Source organism: Aythya fuligula, chromosome 2 (genome assembly GCF_009819795.1).
Source record: "Aythya fuligula isolate bAytFul2 chromosome 2, bAytFul2.pri, whole genome shotgun sequence".
NCBI lineage: Eukaryota > Metazoa > Chordata > Aves > Anseriformes > Anatidae > Aythya > Aythya fuligula.
This window is the reverse complement of record NC_045560.1, coordinates 65,254,419-65,272,421: the sequence shown is the minus strand read 5'-3', so window position 1 is coordinate 65,272,421 and position 18,003 is coordinate 65,254,419. Positions and strand designations below refer to the sequence as shown.

The 18,003-nt window shown below is 44.3% G+C and overlaps 1 protein-coding gene across 1 annotated transcript; it reads left to right on the top strand.

The window, feature by feature from the left end:
* The first annotated feature begins 1,327 nt into the window (after positions 1-1,327).
* Positions 1,328-15,403, top strand: CX3CR1 (C-X3-C motif chemokine receptor 1). The gene is made up of 3 exons (XM_032182600.1): positions 1,328-1,393; positions 2,674-2,745; positions 14,045-15,403. Exon 3 carries the CDS (start codon positions 14,059-14,061, stop codon positions 15,121-15,123), a length of 1,065 nt encoding a protein of 354 aa, XP_032038491.1. The 5' UTR covers positions 1,328-1,393; positions 2,674-2,745; positions 14,045-14,058; the 3' UTR covers positions 15,124-15,403.
* Positions 15,404-18,003: the final 2,600 nt, after the last annotated feature.

Below are 18,003 nucleotides of genomic sequence, written 5' to 3'. Positions count from 1 at the left end.
CCATGTGTCACAGATTCAGGCTCCAGCAGTACTACAGGGTGCAGAAAGGTCTCAAAACTGAGTCATGTCACTGGACCAGCATTTCAAATTCCCAATGGCACCTAAGGCAGGGACAGTACCTGGAGGTGTTTGTAGGAGTGTGTTCGAGGATCTTGGCAGTAGTACATCCCCCAGGTGGAGGCGGTGCCTTGCATCCCCACAATAACACAGCACACAGCTTCCTGTCACGGTGCCTGGAAATGTGCTACTCATCCCAGCTGGGGTGCACTGCACTGTGCACTAAACCACGACTACAGGCACACCCTTAACACAGCCCTGAGCATCTTGAGTGCCCTGGTCTGGGGACAGAAAGGCTCCTTGATTAATGCTAAAACTTTAAGCTGTCATACTCCTCCCGTCCAGTGGTCTGCAGGGAGATGTTATGCTCAAAACCTTATTTGTGGGCAAAGAAGCAGCAAGCATAGGTAAAGTCAATAATTTATTGTGAGTGTAATGCCAGTCTCAAGGCCTCCTGTGCCTGCACCCTTGCGTCCACAAGGCTTGTGGCCCCTGCTTGTCATACCAGACCTGTATTTCTCTACACTACACCACTGTGACAGCTCTAAACCACCTCTTTCTGCATAGAATCACTGCTCATTACTATCTGTACAAAAGTGTAGTTGTACCACAAAGATAAACAAAAGTAAAAGAAATTAGCCATAGACACCTAGTCAATTAGAGGAAGTGCTGCAACTGCTAAACCAAGTAAAAGAAAGCTGACAGAAGGTAAGCTGAAAGTCCAGGCAAAGTAGACCTGACAAGCCTCAGTACAAACTCAGTACAAACCTTATGACCAGTGACTCGCAATGGCAATTTTGGGGCTGCAGTGGTTACCAGGGACCAGTGTGCAGGAGAACCCTCTGCAGCAAAAGTACCACCACACTGTCCATGCTCCCAGTCACCACCCAAGCTCCCCCCAGCCCCTGGCATCTGAGACCATCCCCAGGTCTGAGGCTTGGTCCTTTCCATCCCCTGGTGCAGTCCTGGGAGACCTGCACTCTCACAACAAAGGCCAGAATTTGGATGAAATGCCCCCAGCACCGTGCACCTGGTTGGGGTGAAGATGAGAAGATCCCAAGGGATTACTTCTCTCCTCTGCAGTCCTTCTGTAGGCACTTCTGCTCCTCTGACTGGCCATATCCTGCTTCACTATTTCACAACATGACAGGAGGACCATAGTGGGTACATTAATATTCTCAGCTCAGCCCTGAAGCTCAGCCCAGGAAGCTGCCCTGCTTCATAGTTCAGGTTTCATAGGACAGGCAGAAGCACTAGAGAAGAGGAAATACACATTTGAAAACCATCAGGCTCAGCCTGAAGAAAAGATCGGTTTTCAACGCAACTATGAATTAAGGTAAGAGACAAGTATATTTCACCTATACTTTGCCACAGCAGGATGATAAGATTGTTGTGTCATGAACTTTGGGAAGCTCTTCACTGCTTAACTCTGGGAATCTAAGTGATACTTACTTTGGGTATAGATGAAGTGGTGGAAATGTTTATGAACCGTGCAAGTAGAAAGGGGAACAGTTTTAATAGTCAAAGCAGACCAGGACAAAGACATTTTATTTGGTAGCTGTTTTTTTGTGGCATCTTGTAGTGAGAGGAATATTCACCCCCTACTAGAAGTCCTCAAGGTTAAAGCAAAACCTGACAGGTGAATAGTGTGTAGCATCAGCATAAAAGGATGGACCAAGAAGATAAAGCCCTTCTACTTCATTAGATTTTTATTTTTTTTGGATGCCTGCAGGGATTTCACAAACACGGTGCTTGACAGCACTGGCAGGCACTTGCCAGCACTGCTTGCTTTTGGTTTAGGACAGTGAACCACCACCACAAACATCAATGATGATCAAAGACGGCCCAATACAGTGTTTTGGTAGAGATGATAGCTAGTGTCTAATGTGGACAGACTGGGTAATGATATGACAGAAGTCCCAAAACTTGAGAAACCAACTTTCTTTATGACCACATTACTTAATTTCTCTGTGATTCAGCCTCTTTCTGTGGGAAGGATGTTGCACAGAGGTGTCTGATCATTTTGGTGAGACATTTTGGTAACTAAGTTGCAGCAGCCTATTAAGTACTTGTGTGATATAAATATAGATGCAGAAACAGTGGCTCCCAAAATCTGGTCTGCTCTGGCAAGCTCTGTGCAGAGGCAATGCAGGCGGAGGCCGTGAATTGGGCAACAGAATAAAAAAAAAGAGAGCACCTGAAATGAATTACAAAAGTTTGGGCAGTGAAGAAAAAGTCCAAAAGGAGGAGGAAAAGGCTAAACTTGGACAAAGTGAATAGGAGAACAAACGGTGAACTGGGAGGTTGGCCAGAGGATAATGCAATCTTGCCAGGGATAATTTCATCTGGACACAGTCAAGGGATAATGTGCACTGCCCTCTAAAAGGAGGATTATAGAAGATGATTTAACAGATCTCCCATTTCTGGAGAGCATTCTCAGGTTTCTCAAGGATGCCATGGCAATGTGATATTATTAATAACAAAAAGCAAGGGGCAGGAAGTAAATAGGCGCAGCAATAAAGGTGGCAGGAGGATGGAACCAGTGGTAACTACAAACAAGCATAAACAGGGCACACTGCTATTAACAATTGTCTGTTTTTGATGTTCCTTCAACAGAAAACACAAACAAAATTTGAATGCCACTTAAGAAGGGAAGGCCTGGGGAAAAGAAATACTGAGGGAAAGCAGGTAAGGGAAAACAGGCAAAACACTCAAGTATGCATGTAAAAATAGAGAAATAGCATTATGAGCAACTGTCTAAATGGAAACGCCAAATAGGGAAACTACCAGGCTAGAGGAAATGTTTGTGAAGCAAATTTTTCAAGAAAAATGTGATCCTGGCCACCATCATCCAGCCAGATGACCACCCCAGACTGGCTCTGCAGTGGGCAGCTCTTGGAGGAACCTCTTCCCTCTTCAGCTCTGCCACTGCCCTTGGGGGCACCTTGAAGGTAGCCACTAGAAGCCTCCATCACAGTGCTGCACTGCTTTTGCAGGGATATAAGTGTGGTTCTTCCAGCCAACACAGCTAACTGGGTGCATTCAGTATGAGTCTTACACATTTCTCACACTTTCCCATCCTGTGGCAGGTCCCTGGGGGCTGACACTGCCTGGAAGCTATCTCAGGTTGCAAAAGTGCAGTATAGCACCCTAACGCCCATATCCATGGATCTGGTCCTAGCATCAAGACCACAAAATCACAACCTTGAGAGGCATGTGTGAAAAATTCAGAACCGTTTTTTGATGATTTTTGAACCTGTTTTAGGACGCATGTTCTACACAGGATCACACTGTCAGGTCATATTCTCCTAAGTGCTTAAAAAGTGCTTAAGTCATTTCTGAAACTGATATTTAGGGCTGTGAGCTCTGTATGGCCAGATTTCTAAAGGTACTTGTGCTACCAGAGGTTCAGACTGATGCCTTGTGGTGTTTTCAAAAGCACCCCAGTGCTTAGCTCCCATTGAGAAGAATTATTTGAATTAGTGATAGCATACCAGGAAAATGCCTTGATATGCTTATCTGCAACTTCACTTGCTCAAGAGCATTTACAAGTCATGTTCTGAAAGCTGAGCCCATATCCTGCTCCATTAAGGTCATGTTCATTTATGTTGCTATCTAAAGAATAACAGCAATAACAAGATCAAGAAAATCACCTGAGTTTTTGTAGAGAAACCTAAGGATACAGCAGGAACAAAAGACCCTCTGAATGGCTTTGAGTAAATTTGAAGAGAAAGATGTCAGGAGCAGGGGACCCATGGCACCCTATCTGCCTGGCCACAGACTCAGGGGCACTTTGTCCTCCCTGGTGTTGAGAAGGAGCTTAAAGCATTACAAGACTTACAGGTTTTATTATAAATACAGCAATAACCACAGGGGCAAGCTGCCATGGCACCACCAAACCACACACAGCCTTGGTGGTTTTGTCCCCCCTGGGCAGCTTGCAGCAAGTCTTCCTGATGGAACAGAAAAAAAAAGCTAATGAGGGGATGTGGCTGGGGGCAGGATGCCTTGTTGGGACCAGGGCTCAGTCCAATTTGTTGTGAAGTTAACACAAACATCCCAAATGAGACCCCTGCGCTGGCCAGCTGGGTGGGACCACAGTATAAGTATCTCCAGCTCTTGTTCAAAATTATATTTCTGTGGTTGCTCTGAAGCACAGGTAGTAAAGTCTTCACCACTGGCAGACAGTAATAGCTCCACGTTTCTGTTCTTTGCTTGCTTGCTTTCTTTTTCTTTCTTTCTTTCTTTCTTTCTTCTTTCTTTCTTCTTTTTTCTCTCTTTTCTTCTTTTTCTTTCTTTTCCTTCTCTTTCTTCTTTCTTTCTTTTCTTTCTTCTTTCTTTCTTTTCTTTTTTCTTTCTTTTTTCTTTCTTTTCTTTCTTTCTTTCTTTCTCTTCTCTCTTTCCTTCCTCTTTCTTCTTTCTCTTCTCTTCTTCTTTTCTCTTCTTTCTTTCTCTTTCTTTCTTTCTTTCTTCTTCTTTTCTTCTTTCTTTTCTTTCTTTCTTTCTTTCTTTCTTTTCTTTCTTTCCTTCCTTCCTTCCTTCCTTCCTTCCTTCCTTCCTTCCTTCCTTCCTTCCTTCCTTCCTTCCTTCCTTCCTTCCTTCTTTCTTTCTTTCTTTCTTTCCTTCTTTCCTTCTTTCCTTCTTTCCTTCTTTCCTTCTTTCTTTCTTTCTTATCATAATATATCTCATTCTGATGCAATGGACTAAGCTGGGTTGTGCCCTGGATTCTTGCTGCCCTAAAGTTATCTCCAGGTTAGCACCACTCTCAGAGCATATTTGAGAAAGCACTTTCTGGTGCTACAAAACCTTAGGTGAAGATGGCAGAAATCCTGGACTCTATACTATTTCCTCCTGTCCAATCCAAACCTGATCTTTTCAAACATATATATTTTTTACCTATAATTATTGGTTTAAATTTATAGGTTTACATGCTTCTCACCTCCAGCCAGTGTTTCTAATTTAAAATTGTAGAAGCTAGTGCTTCTAATTAATTTGTGATGGTGGTGTGGTGGTGTAAAAACTGTAGAACTGATACAGGGAAGGAGCTTTTTTTTTTTTTTTTTTTTTTTTTTTTTTTTTTTTTTTTCTTCTCTATCTTTGACCTAAATGTCTGTGTTAAGGGACTACAAACTTCTGCAATATTCAGGCTTACATTTGTCTTCATCAGAAGTGGTTTGATCAGCTTCCATTTCCAAGGCTTTTATTTTTTACTTAAAATGCCCTGATTTTTGGAAAACACTCAGCATTCTTCCTCTTGAGTTGGAAAATCTAATAATGAAGTGGCCTAGATCGCTACTTGTTTTTAAAAATCTTAGCGTCAAAGTCTTGGGGGAATCTCCATAAAGCACCCAAACTGATAAGCAATTAACAAGCTTGCAGAACTCTGCCTGGCCACAAAAATGGTCCAGCTGACCTGAGAATAAATCACTGAAAAAAATCACAGAATCACAGAATCACAGAATTTCTAGGTTGGAAGAGACCTCAAGATCATCGAGTCCAACCTCTGACCTAACGCTAGCAGTCCCCACTAAACCATATCCCTAAGCTCTACATCTAAACGTCTTTTGAAGACTTCCAGGGATGGTGACTCCACCACTTCCCTGGGCAGCCTGTTCCAATGCCTCACAACCCTTTCAGTGAAGAAGTTCTTCCTAACATCCAACCTAAAACTCCCCTGGCTCAACTTAAGCCCATTCCCCCTCGTCCTGTCACCAGGCACGTGGGAGAACAGGCCAACCCCCACCTCGCTACAGCCTCCTTTAAGGTACCTGTAGAGAGCAATAAGGTCGCCCCTGAGCTTCCTTTTCTCTAGGCTGAACAAGCCCAGCTCCCTCAGCCGCTCCTCGTAGGACTTGTTCTCCAGGCCCCTCACCAGCTTCGTTGCCCTTCTCTGGATCCGCTCAAGCACCTCGATGTCCTTCTTGCAGCAAGGGGTCCAAAATTGAACACAGTACTCGAGGTGCGGCCTCACCAGAGCCGAGTACAGGGGGACGATCACCTCCCTAGCCCTGCTGGTCACACTGTTTCTTATGCAAGCCAGGATGCTGTTGGCCTTCTTGGCCACCTGAGCACACTGCTGGCTCATATTCAGCCGACTATCAACCATCACTCCCAGGTCCTTCTCCGCCAGGCAGCTCTCCAACCACTCATCTCCCAGCCTGTAGCTCTGCTTGGGGTTATTGCACCCCAGGCAGAGGACCCGGCACTTGGCCTTGTTAAACTTCATGCAGTTGACCTCAGCCCATCAGTGCAGCCTATCCAGATCCTCCTGCAGAGCTTTCCTACCCTCGAGCAGATTGACACACGCACCTAGCTTGGTGTCATCTGCAAACTTACTGAGGGTGCACTCAATGCCCTCATCCAGATCATTGATGAAGATATTAAAGAGGACTGGCCCCAGCACCGAGCCCTGGGGAATGCCACTAGTGACTGGCCTCCAACTGGACTTGGCTCCATTCTCCACGACTCTTTGGGCCCGGCTATCCAGCCAGTTTTTAACCCAACGAAGAGTGCGGCAGTCCAAGCCAAGAGCAGCCAGTTTCTTGAGGAGAATGCTGTGGGAGACGGTGTCAAAAGCCTTGCTGAAGTCAAGGTAGACCACATCCACAGCCTTTCCCTCATCCACCCAGCGCGTCACTCTGTCATAGAAGGAGATCAGGTTTGTCAAGCAGGACCTACCTTTCATAAACCTGCTGACTGGGCCTGATCGCCTGCTTGCCCTGCAAGTGCTGCGTGATGACTCTCAGGAGAATCTGCTCCATGAGCTTCCCTGGCACTGAGGTCAAACTGACAGGCCTGTAGTTTCCCGGGTCTGCCCTCCGGCTCTTCTTGTAGATGGGCGTCACGTTTGCTAGCCGCCAGTCAACTGGGACCTCCCCTGATAGCCAGAACTGTTGATAAATGATGGTAAGCGGCTTGGCCAGCTCCTCTGCCAGTTCTCTCAGTATCCTCAGGTGGGTCCCATCCGGCCCCAACGACTTGTGCACATCCAAGTGCCGTAGCAGGTCACTAACCATTTCTTCGTGGATAGTGAGGGCCACATCCTGCTCCCCATCCCCTTCCACCAGCTCAGGGTACTGGGTATCCAGAGAACAACCGGTATTGCCGCTAAAGACTGAGGCAAAAAAAAGAAAAAAAAAAAAAAAGAAATATCAAAGAAAGAAATTTCCTCACCTTAAAGTAATCAGAGAAGGAGTGTGGGAGCAGGGAGCAAGGATGCATCTGAGAGTGTCCCAATGGCTTGTTTGCTCTGCTTCCCTTCCCATCAGAGGCTATAGGACTTTATTCAGGCTCCCTGTGCTGTGCTCCTCCACTGCATCTGGCTAAAGCCTGATTCCCATACTGATGACTTCTCTTGATGTGGAGGCCCTCAGATGTACAACAGTCCCCTTTTCCCGCTTGAAGTGCCAGTCACGCACCTTTCACTGTTAAATATGTATATATGATTTCTAGCTTGTGTGTTTCTGATGTGAACTGCCCCGTGTTAGTTAGATTAGCAAGACTGTTAACAAGAGCAAAAGTGATACAATTTTCACTTCAATACACTTTCTTTCCAGAAGTTCAGCAGACAACAGTGAATTTTTCACTGAGGACTTTCCTCAGACAATTCATCACCTGGGTGGCTATGCCTTTTCTATACTTTCTTCACCTCTTATAAGCTCGGACACCTGAAGTATGCCTACAGCCCTAGTAGCAAGCTCTACAATGGTAAAATCTTCCCTCCTTTGCTCCTTCCCATGTAGTACAGCTGTGAACACCCAAAGATTGCATCAGCTTTTTGTACTGAAACATCTAGCTGGGCACTCAGTTTCAGTGTCTGCCCATGTTTGCTTCAGGGTTTCCTGGTGGATGCACCCCATGCTCAAGGCATGGTCTGTGGTGTTCAGCCCACCTGCATATAACTTTTGGCTACAATAAAAGCCAAGGTGAATCATCTCAGAAACCCCAGATGACTCAGAGCTGGCTGAATCTCTGTGCAATTCTCTAGCATCACTTCACCCTGCTAGCTCTGATTCCCAGTTCGCTTTCAGACCACTGAAGCATTTTTGAGTCTGTACTCATGGTTCCCACAGAGATTTTACAAGCAATATATCCAGTTCAGTAGAGCTTCCCTCACTGACAACTGTTTTTTGAGATCTGAGAGCTAATCATGTCAAGTTCCATTGTAATGCTTTATGGGGTTTATGTTACTTTGGGCTGGAGACAGCGCCATTCAGATCATCAGGCAATTCCAGCCAAAGCTGCAAATCTCCAACATAACAACTTTTATCAACCTTGTCATCAACCAAGGCTTTTTTTTTTTTTTTTTTTTTTTTTTTTTTTTTTTTTTAATAAAGCCACACAGCAGCATTAGCTACACTCTCACCCTTTACTCCCTTTACTCTTTAAATTTTATTTTGCCCAGGATAAGCATTAGCTTGCACCACCTGTTCTATCTTGCTTCCTGCTTTTGAGTATTGGCATTGTGACAGCTCTTGCCATCACTTGTAGAAAGTGTCCCTATTTCAGGACTGGATGAAAGGCTCAATTTAAAGGAAATGCATCTGCTGGAATGGGCCTACTTTGGGCCCTAGCTAGCTATCACGACACCAAGCAGTTTCAGAGACCATCCCCAAAGGACAGAGCTGCCCAGCTCTGAAGCTACAACAACCAGTTGGGTGTAAGACTAGAAACCAGGCCCCAGCTCTGGTTTGTGCATTGCCCACACATCTGTGCTTTGTCCTGGGTGTCCTCTAAACCACAGTTAGAGGTGTCTGCAGCAGCTTGGTGAGTGCATGGTGGATGTGTTGCACTGGGTTGGTTAAGAGTTTCACCAGGACTAGTGAAGAGTAAGACTTTTAGTGCTAGTAAGACTTTTAGCCCACTTCCCTCCTGCTTATTTCTACCTAGATCTTGTTAGTTCCCTTAAATTTCATGTGTGTGTATGCTAGAAGTGCTACCAACAGCTATGACACTTCATTTGGAGGTAGCCAAGGGCATCCCCATGGTCTTAGCGAGAATCACTGGCAGGTGGAAGGTTGATGGGTGTAGCTATGACTGCACACAGACAACAGTGCTTTTACTTGGGCAGGGTGGTGGCAGCTCAGATCTAAAGGTGACAAAGGCAAATGCACCCATGGGGTTTCACACGGGTCCCCACAAAGCCTGCCAGCTTCCCTGGGCTAGCATCAGGCTGAATTGCCAGTATGCAGCTCAAGCCTCCTGGGCTGAAAACATGCCCTGTTTGCACAAGAAAAGCAAGTTAAGTCAACCTCACCCAGAAGTGCTGACTAAGGTGTGAAAATCTTCTTGAGATTTGAACACTTTATCAGCATATTGTGCAAATCTGAAGTGTGACCCTCTTGCAGAAATCCGTTTGGTTTTATTTGTTGGCTGCTTTTTATTCACTGGCAGCAGAGGCATCATGAAAAGCCCAAGTGCTTGCAGACCTGGCTTGTTGGCAGAAAAGCTTGTAACATGGCATTAGGCTGATAATGAGTAAGATGAGATGTGCAGACAGGATTTTGCTCTTGTGTCACCCGGCTTGATGCCAGGGATGTTTGAAGGCTGAAATGCAACTTCTGTTGTTTAGGGAGTTTGCGACTCTCTCACAATTTCACTTCTCTATGCACTACATATAGCATACACGACACAGATTGTCTGGGAATAGCTGTGTTGAGAAATAGGGTTTTCATCCTGCCTACTATTGTCTTTTAGGCAACTATAAGCATTACTAAAAGCAGAAGTCTTTGTTGGGTGTAGGGTGCAAAGCTGCTGGGGAAATGGGGAGAGAGAGAAAAGTGGTTGTAGAGCTCCATGAGAAGCAGAAGTGAATCTACTATTTCCTGTATTCAGCAAAGGAAAATGCCTAGCTGAGAAACATTGCAGCCACTCCATCCTTACTTGGTATCCTCTGCAGTCTTCAGTTAACTTTTTCCCTTATTTAAACATTTATCATAAACACAAGAGAGAAAATTGGGTTTAGTCGGACAGTGAGATATCACATGCATGGGGTGGGTTCTGCAAGGCTGACAGAGGACACCTGGCCAGGAAGGATGAAGGGTGGGCAGAGTTCGGATCCTCACTCCAGAGTGCAATAAAGTTTTATTGCAAGATGCTTATCTGACATGTTTATTTGTTTGTTTGTTTTTGTGAGACCTTTGGTTGGTTGCAGCCCACCTGCTGGGTAATATCAGCTTAAACTGAGGAAAGTGGTATCAGAGGTGCTAAATTTTCAAAAAGAACTGACTATATTGGGTATGCAGAATGAGTAACAGTGGGAGGATATGAATGTGCAGTTGGATGGATACCAAATCTATCAAATAGAGAGTGAACAAGACACAGACTGTGACAGCAGATTTGGATGCTGCCAATATCCCTTCCTGCTGCTGTATGTGCTACATGGGATCTTACCCTTTCCATCAGCAGAGGTTCCATGGGTTTTGTAATAGCCCATTTGGAGGTAGAGGAAATAACATGCTACTGTAGAAATAAATTATCTCCACCAATGAGCTCACTGAAAAGCACTTCAAGAAAAACCCTGGCCCAAGTTCCCCTTTACTTCATTAAGGCCAGGATTTCATCCTGCACCTCTGTGTGAGTGCTCTTGCATGAAGAATTGGCCCATTCTAATCTCAGTTTTTTCTTCAGGCAATGCCTGTGGAAGCAGCCTGTGCAGAAGGCTGCCAGCCCTGAGGACTGTTCTGTGGCAGAAGCTGCATTTCCTTGCAAGTGTAAGGAAATACCTTTCCTTACAATACCTTTTGTGTGTCCAACACAACTTATCAGCATGTACCAACTCATACAGAAACCCCCCAGAGGAACAAGCTACCTTTCTGGACATGAAATCAGGGAGCAAGCATGGGAATGATGAGCATAACTATTGGCCCTCTGAGAGGAGACAGTGAAACAGTGGAAGCTCCCTCTCTCCAAATGATTAATTTCTGAAATTTCTGAATTTCTGTCTGAAACAGGAGCTCTCACACAGCAGAAATGCTGGGGCACTTTGCAGCAGCATTGTAGCCTCTGTCCTGATTTGTCACAGAATCAAGTTAGGAAGGGAATTCTGGAGGTCTCTGGGCCAAAGACCTGCCCAGAGCAGGGCCAGCCAAGTTTCAGACATTTCCAGGAATGGAAATCCCACTATGTTCCTGAAGCCCTGTTCTCATGTGTGACCACCCTCACAGTGAAAATATTTTCCAGCTAGTAAGTAACATGGCCATTGCCTCTTATTCCTCTGAGAAAAAATTCCCTGCTTCTCCTTTACACCTTCTCACTAGGTAGCTGCAGACAGGAATACCTAGTGAGAAGATTAGGACCTTGGGTCCTCTAGCCCTCTCTTGTTAAGGCTGATCAAACCCACCGCTCATCTTCCTCTAATATGCCAGGTGCTCTGTCCCCTGACTATTCTGGTAGCCACCTGCTACTGCTCCCAGTACATCAGTGAAGAACCAGCTGTGGAGCACATCAGCCCACGGGGCAGGAAGGACACTCTGGCACTGTGCAGATGGGTGCAGTAAAATATCTAGCAGGGAGTAAGGTGGGCTGTCTTAGTGACTCATATTCAGCATGAGAGCCTTTGGTGCATCCCTGACACTTCTTTCCGTTTTAAAGGGACCTGCTGCAGGCATTTGGTCTATGAAGAGTTGAAAGAAAATGTCAGAATGAGAAGGCAGAAAATGCTGGGCTGTTTGGATTTTATACTATGTCTCCTGCTCATTTCTGTATCCCTCTACATGGTAGATAAAGCAATGTCTGGGCAGACACAAGAAGAGATGGGCAACCTCTCACCCGTCTCTGTAGGCAACACTGATTAGCTGTCTCGCCAGTAGAAAATTAAAATCTTGCTTTACTATTCCCATCAGCTTTTGCTCCAGCACCTAGCTAGGCCTTTCCTCTTCATTTCCCTATAATTGTGCACATTTCCAGGAGCAGACAAACTAAACTGGGCTACAAGCAAGGAGCCAGATGGTCTTGCAGACAGGCTCAGCTCCCTGTTGAAGATGCAGTGAGAGCTGCCCAGCCTGTGGGTGTGCCTGCCGGATGCATGCTGCACCCTCCCCCCCCCCCCCCCCCCCCCCCCCCCCCCCCCCCCCCCCCACCATTCTCATGCCCTGAAACTGCCAGCGCTGAGACAGCCCTTCTTCTAGCTCATTTTTCCTGTGCAAAACCACAAACATTATTTTCTAATGACTATGGGCACTTCTCATTTAAATTTTGGGGAAAACAACTATGCTTTGAACTTTCAGAACAAGATATCTTATAACAGAGAGTATGTGTTGCCAACTGGCACAAAAAAAAAAAAAAAATCCTTTGAGAAGTGACTACAAAATGAGAGGTCAGAACTTCACAGCCCACGCTACAAACAGCACTCTAGCAGTGAAGTGTTAGGAGAAAATACAAGTAGAGTAAAAAGAGCCATCCACAGGGGAGTTTGTTGTAGTTACCAGTACATCATATGAAACTTCTTGGGCAAGGGCTCTAACATACTTTTTACTTCGTGCTTAGCACTGCAAGGCTTATTTAAACAGAGGCTGTGGAAGCTATTGTGCTCAGTGAAACATGGACATGTAAGCTGGGATTCCACACGCTTTGCTCCAAGGGTCAATAGTTAAAGACCATTGGTGTCTACCACTGTGCCTCTGCTCTCCTTGCAGTCAAAGGGGGTTTCATCAACACGATCAGGAGAGTCCAGAAAGCAGTCCGTCTGTCTTGTCTTAAAACAGACTTCGTCCAACCTGCATTGGATCAGATGCACTGCTCTTCACTGGCTGTACTGACTATATCTCCCAGTAGCAGGAGATGTAAAGCATCCCTATTAGATACAGCTTAGGGTCACTAAACTGAATCCTACCTTTGTATCAATGGGGGTTCTTGTAAGAGAATCACAACACTGTGACCAAGGGGTAGTTATTAGATGCAGTTTTGTTAACACTGACCTTTTCTTTCAGTTTCAGCTTTAACAGGTGTTTTGGCCATGCGGTCATGGCCCTGGGCTTCTGCACAGCACGTCACATTCAATTTCCCTTCATTTCTTACAGAGAGCACAAATAACTGATACTTACAAGTTCTTTACCCAAGCCAAGGAGCAGACCTAATGCAATAACTTATGCACTCCTCTAGCAATTTTGATTCCCTGCTAACAAAAGTCTTTACAGAGACTTAATGTCACATCCCAAGGGAGCGCAGAGGAATGGTGTGTGCCCCAAGTTTTTGGATGTGCAAACAAGTGAGCCCCGAGATCATGCATCGTCACCTTATACACTGTCTGGGTGAAGTCTAACCTTGAGCTAATTGAGCCCTGGCTCCAATCTGACTATCTTGCACTCAAGGCAGAAGCACTCACATTATGCTTTGGTGCTTGAGGAAAAGTGTCAATACAGTTTCTCTTCATTTGATATAAGAGAATTTTTTTAAAAACTCATCAAAGATATGCTTGCTCCCAATGGATGTCCCAGTGCAATCTTTGCTTCTGCCACATAAACATGTGCTCAGGCGTGGCCAAGCTGGGCGTCTTACCACACTTCCACCCTGGGGTTAACATCTGGGGTTATGCTCAGCTCTAGTTGATGCTGACAGGCATCTCATGCTGATCAGCAGCTACATTTAGATTATCGCTTCCTGAATACTGCCCAGCCAACTGGGAGAGTGTCCACATTTCTCATGCTGTGATGCACTACTTGCAGGGCTCAACTACTCGGATGTCACTTTGCTGCTACTCTGCTCCTCATTTGCTGAGAAGGGTCTTATTCAACAGCCTTTAACATTCTCACTTATTTCTTCTTATACTAAAGAGCTAATTTTCAGTGAAGTACATATAACAGAAGAGTCTAGACTTATTTTAGTAATCTACCATCACCTCCACAGTCATACAACTCTCACTAGCCAAAATTGTGACATAATCCCAAAGCAAGTGTGTTGGTGAGGTTTCTCAGTATTGCACCATAGCAGATGCTGGCTCTCTCTCTAACAATTTTCTCTTTTCCCTTGTCATTCATGTTGTCTCTAGCCAGAAAATTCATCATGGCAGAAGCATTCCCAGAAGTGACAACTGAATACGCTTATGATGAATACGCTTTTACCTGTGATAAAACTGACATCCAAGAATTTGGGAAAATATTTCTGCCGATATTTTACATTGTTGTGTTTGCTCTTGGCCTCATGGGGAATCTCATGGTGGTTTTTGCCATTTTGAAAGCAGGAAGTAAAAAAAGCATCACTGACATTTATCTTCTAAACTTGGCTGTCTCGGACCTTCTCTTTGTGGTCTCCCTACCCTTCTGGGCTTCCAATACAGTGCGGGGGTGGACCCTTGGGACTATCCCATGCACAGTTGTTTCTTCACTGTATTATATCGGTTTCTTTGGGGGAATGTTTTTTATCATGGTGATCAGTATCGACAGATACTTGGCTATTGTCCGGGCAACGTACTCTCTGAAATCCAGAACCATGAAGCAGGGCTTTCTGATAACTTGCGGAGTATGGGCAACAGCAGTTTTAGTTTCAGTGCCACATTTTGTGTTTTCCCAGCTGTTAGAAAATGACTGCATTCCTGTGTTCCCCCAGGAGCTGGAGAACATCTGGCCAGTATTCTGCAATGTGGAACTGAACACCATAGGCTTTCTCATCCCAGTCTGTATCATATGCTATTGCTACTGTGGGATCATCAAAACCCTGCTGTCCTGCAAAAATCAGAAAAAAACACGAGCCATAAAACTGACCTTGGTTGTGGTGGTTGTGTTTTTTCTCTTTTGGTCCCCTTACAATGTGCTGATTTTTCTTGAGACTTTAAAGCATTATGAGTTATTTGTAAACTGCCAACAAATTAAATCACTGGACTACGCAATGCACCTGACTGAAACCGTTGCTTTCAGTCACTGCTGCCTCAATCCTCTTATCTATGCCTTTGCTGGGGAAAAATTCAGGAAATACCTTTACAGTGTTTGCTTAAAGTACTGCCCATGCCTGTGCTTCTGTGGGCCCTGCAGTCGCTACCAGGTCAGCTCTTCAACTAGCTATGCAGAAAGCACTGTGAACAGCAACATTACCCTAAACACCAGTGACCAGGATGGAACTGTCTTCCTCTGAAGTCAGAATGCCTTCTGTAAAGAATAAATGTATGTAAATGTATGTAAATAGCCTTCTGCAGGGCTACCCATCACTGAGAGATTGCCATCACCCATGGGAAAAGACCTATGACAGCACTGAACTACTGACATGCCTCTGGTTAAAGATTAAATATTCTAAAATAGTGAATATTTTAAAAACAAAAGCTGTACTATATGTCAAGGCTGAACGCTGAATTGAATCAAGAGAGAGAAAGAGGACAAGTAGAAGCAAAAGCAGCACCCTCTGCCCAGAACAGAGATGGAGAAGAATTTAAAGGTAGGGAAATTGTTACACAGTTTTGCCATCAACACTTTCGTGTGTATATACACCTGAAGTGCAAATGATCTATGAATAGATCTAAACTCCTGTTTTAAGGAAAGAGAGATTTCTTTAATGAGTGGTATCTGACTGTTAGCAAAGGGGAATACTTTTATTACTGTATATTGAATCATATCTATATGGAAGTGATTTTGGGGTTATTGATTGCAACAAATGCTTTACCTGTGCTTTCATACCTAATAAAATCCTACTGTTAAAATAAATTAAAGAAAAAAAATAAAAGTGTTTTTTCTGAATATGCATTTCATGCCAACAGTACACTCAGTGTTCATAGCATGCAATTACCAGAGCAAGGACTGTCCTGAAGGGTTTGGGGCCTGACCCAGAGCTAATCAGTGCCAGCAGGCACCTCTCCTGATATCTGTGGGCAGAATTTGGGAGAACCAGTTACTCAGCACCTCCTCAAAGTGCTCTGCTGAGCGAGGGCCTGCATGAGCACACGCTGGGACAACTGGAATTGGAGGTATGGGCTGGGGTGTCATTGTGTTTGGCCATCGTTTGCAGTACTTGGTAAGTGTACACTTCATATCCAAGCTCTGCTTGCCCTACCTTGGAAACACCAACTGTGTCTATATTATCACAAAAACAGCTTTGGGGACAAAATAACTACTAATCCATGCTGTCTGCCACAACCTTTCTCAGCCTTCATGGCCTCCCTCACCACAGTTCATTTTCCCATGGAGACCTTCATGCATACCCAGATTTAATGTGTTGCAGAGGACATATTTACTATGTGCACTCGACAGCCCCCAAATATCCTTTTTTTTTTTTTACTCTTGCAGTGACAATACTTTGGGGGTGGAAAACATCAATCAGACAAGACAATGGAGTGTCCTTTACCTGGACCTCCCTGGAAATCTCCTGCCATTATCTGCTACAAGGAGAAGTGGGATATTATAGGACCTGTGGGCTGGAATTAAGCGTATGAAAAAAGGACTGTTGCTGCCTGGAAAGCTGAGATCACCATACAACCAAAAATCAAGGACCAGTCTTACAAAATGAGTCCATACCAATGGGAACTATGTTTATACATCAAGGGAACTGACAAAAATACCAGATGTGATGAAACGCTCTCGCTTACTGAGTAACACAAAAAAGTTTTTCCTGAGTATTGGTGGGAGGAGTAGGCCCTGTCTTTCTGGAACTCAACGACACCATGTTTTTAAGAAAGCCTGGAAGAAAGCCTTTCCATTCAGTAACTGAGTAATTTTCCACATACATTAATTCAACAAATATTATTGTTATTATTATTATTTTTGCTACTGAATATTTACCACAATCTACAGCATAATAGTGCCTTTTCATAACATGTCCTATATTAGGTGTAAAAATATCATACACACTCAACTTCTAAAATTTCAGTTGTAAGTAAGTGGATTTCCAGACTCCAGACCTCTTGGATAAGATTAAGTGTAGCTTAAGCATCACTTGAAATTAAAGTACTTTTCCAAGTTCAGTCTGTCTAGGCAAGAAAAGACTACCTGCCCCCACCCCCAAGCAAGTGATTCCTTGTGGTGTTTTTAAGAAATGCTAAGTGCAGACAGAAGGAGGAAGGTACTTGAGACTAAACAAGAAGTCATCTGCATGAAATCAGCCTGAAGAGGGTTTATCGCTAGATGACTGAGTACTGCAATCTCTCTTTTTTTTTATCTTTTTTTTTTTTTTTTTTCCTTCTTTCCTTTATTTTTCAGGTAATGGTGAGCTGCTGAGTGGGAAGAGTAAAAGGTAGTTTTAAATATGACCCATGCACCACCTCCAGAATGAAAAGGCCAAGCCTGAGCTTTTGGCCAGCTCTCTAGGAAAGTCCCAGTCTTTCTACAAAAATCCTGCACATCACCAGCATGGTACATTGCAGCACACACGCCTTGAAGATGTGTCATCCCCAGTAGTGCAGACTTGCTTCTGTGGGTCAAACTGCTTTGACAAGCCTGGTCTCTCTGCAATCCACACAGTGCAAACTGCATGTGCAAAAATCCCTCACTCAGCAGTCCAGAGCTCCTGCTGACAACCTGCACTTTTTCTGTCTTCTTTAAGACACTGTGCAATGCAGGGCTTTCAAGGATTGTCAGCATAACATTATCATTTTTTATGCCATGTATTCACAAGTTGTTATATAGAATTTGCTATTTATGTGCAAGGCCTATTTGCTCAATTTTTGAGCATCTGTGTGAGGTTAATAGCATCAAGAGGGTTTCCAGACATTGGTCTCTGCAACACAGAACTGTTGTAATTTCTTCTCAGAGCAGAAGTGGCAAATATTTGAAAACTCGTTATAAACCAGAATGATCAGTTTTGTTTGGTTTGCATTCACAGGAAGAGCTCTGTTGCAATTGCCCTTTAAAACATTCCAGCCTACATGAACCACATCAGTTCCCTAGGTTTCTGCTCATAGAAACACTGAATCACAGAACTGTCTAGGTTGGAAGAGACCTCCAAGATCACCTAGTTCAACCTCTGACCTAACACTAACAAGTCCTCCACTAAGCCATATCACTAAGTTCAACATCTAAATGTCTTTTA

What these genes read in the sequence shown, in the direction of transcription:
- CX3CR1 (XM_032182600.1), top strand. Translation starts at nt 14,059, where the DNA reads ATGGCAGAAGCATTCCCAGAAGTGACAACTGAATACGCTTATGATGAA.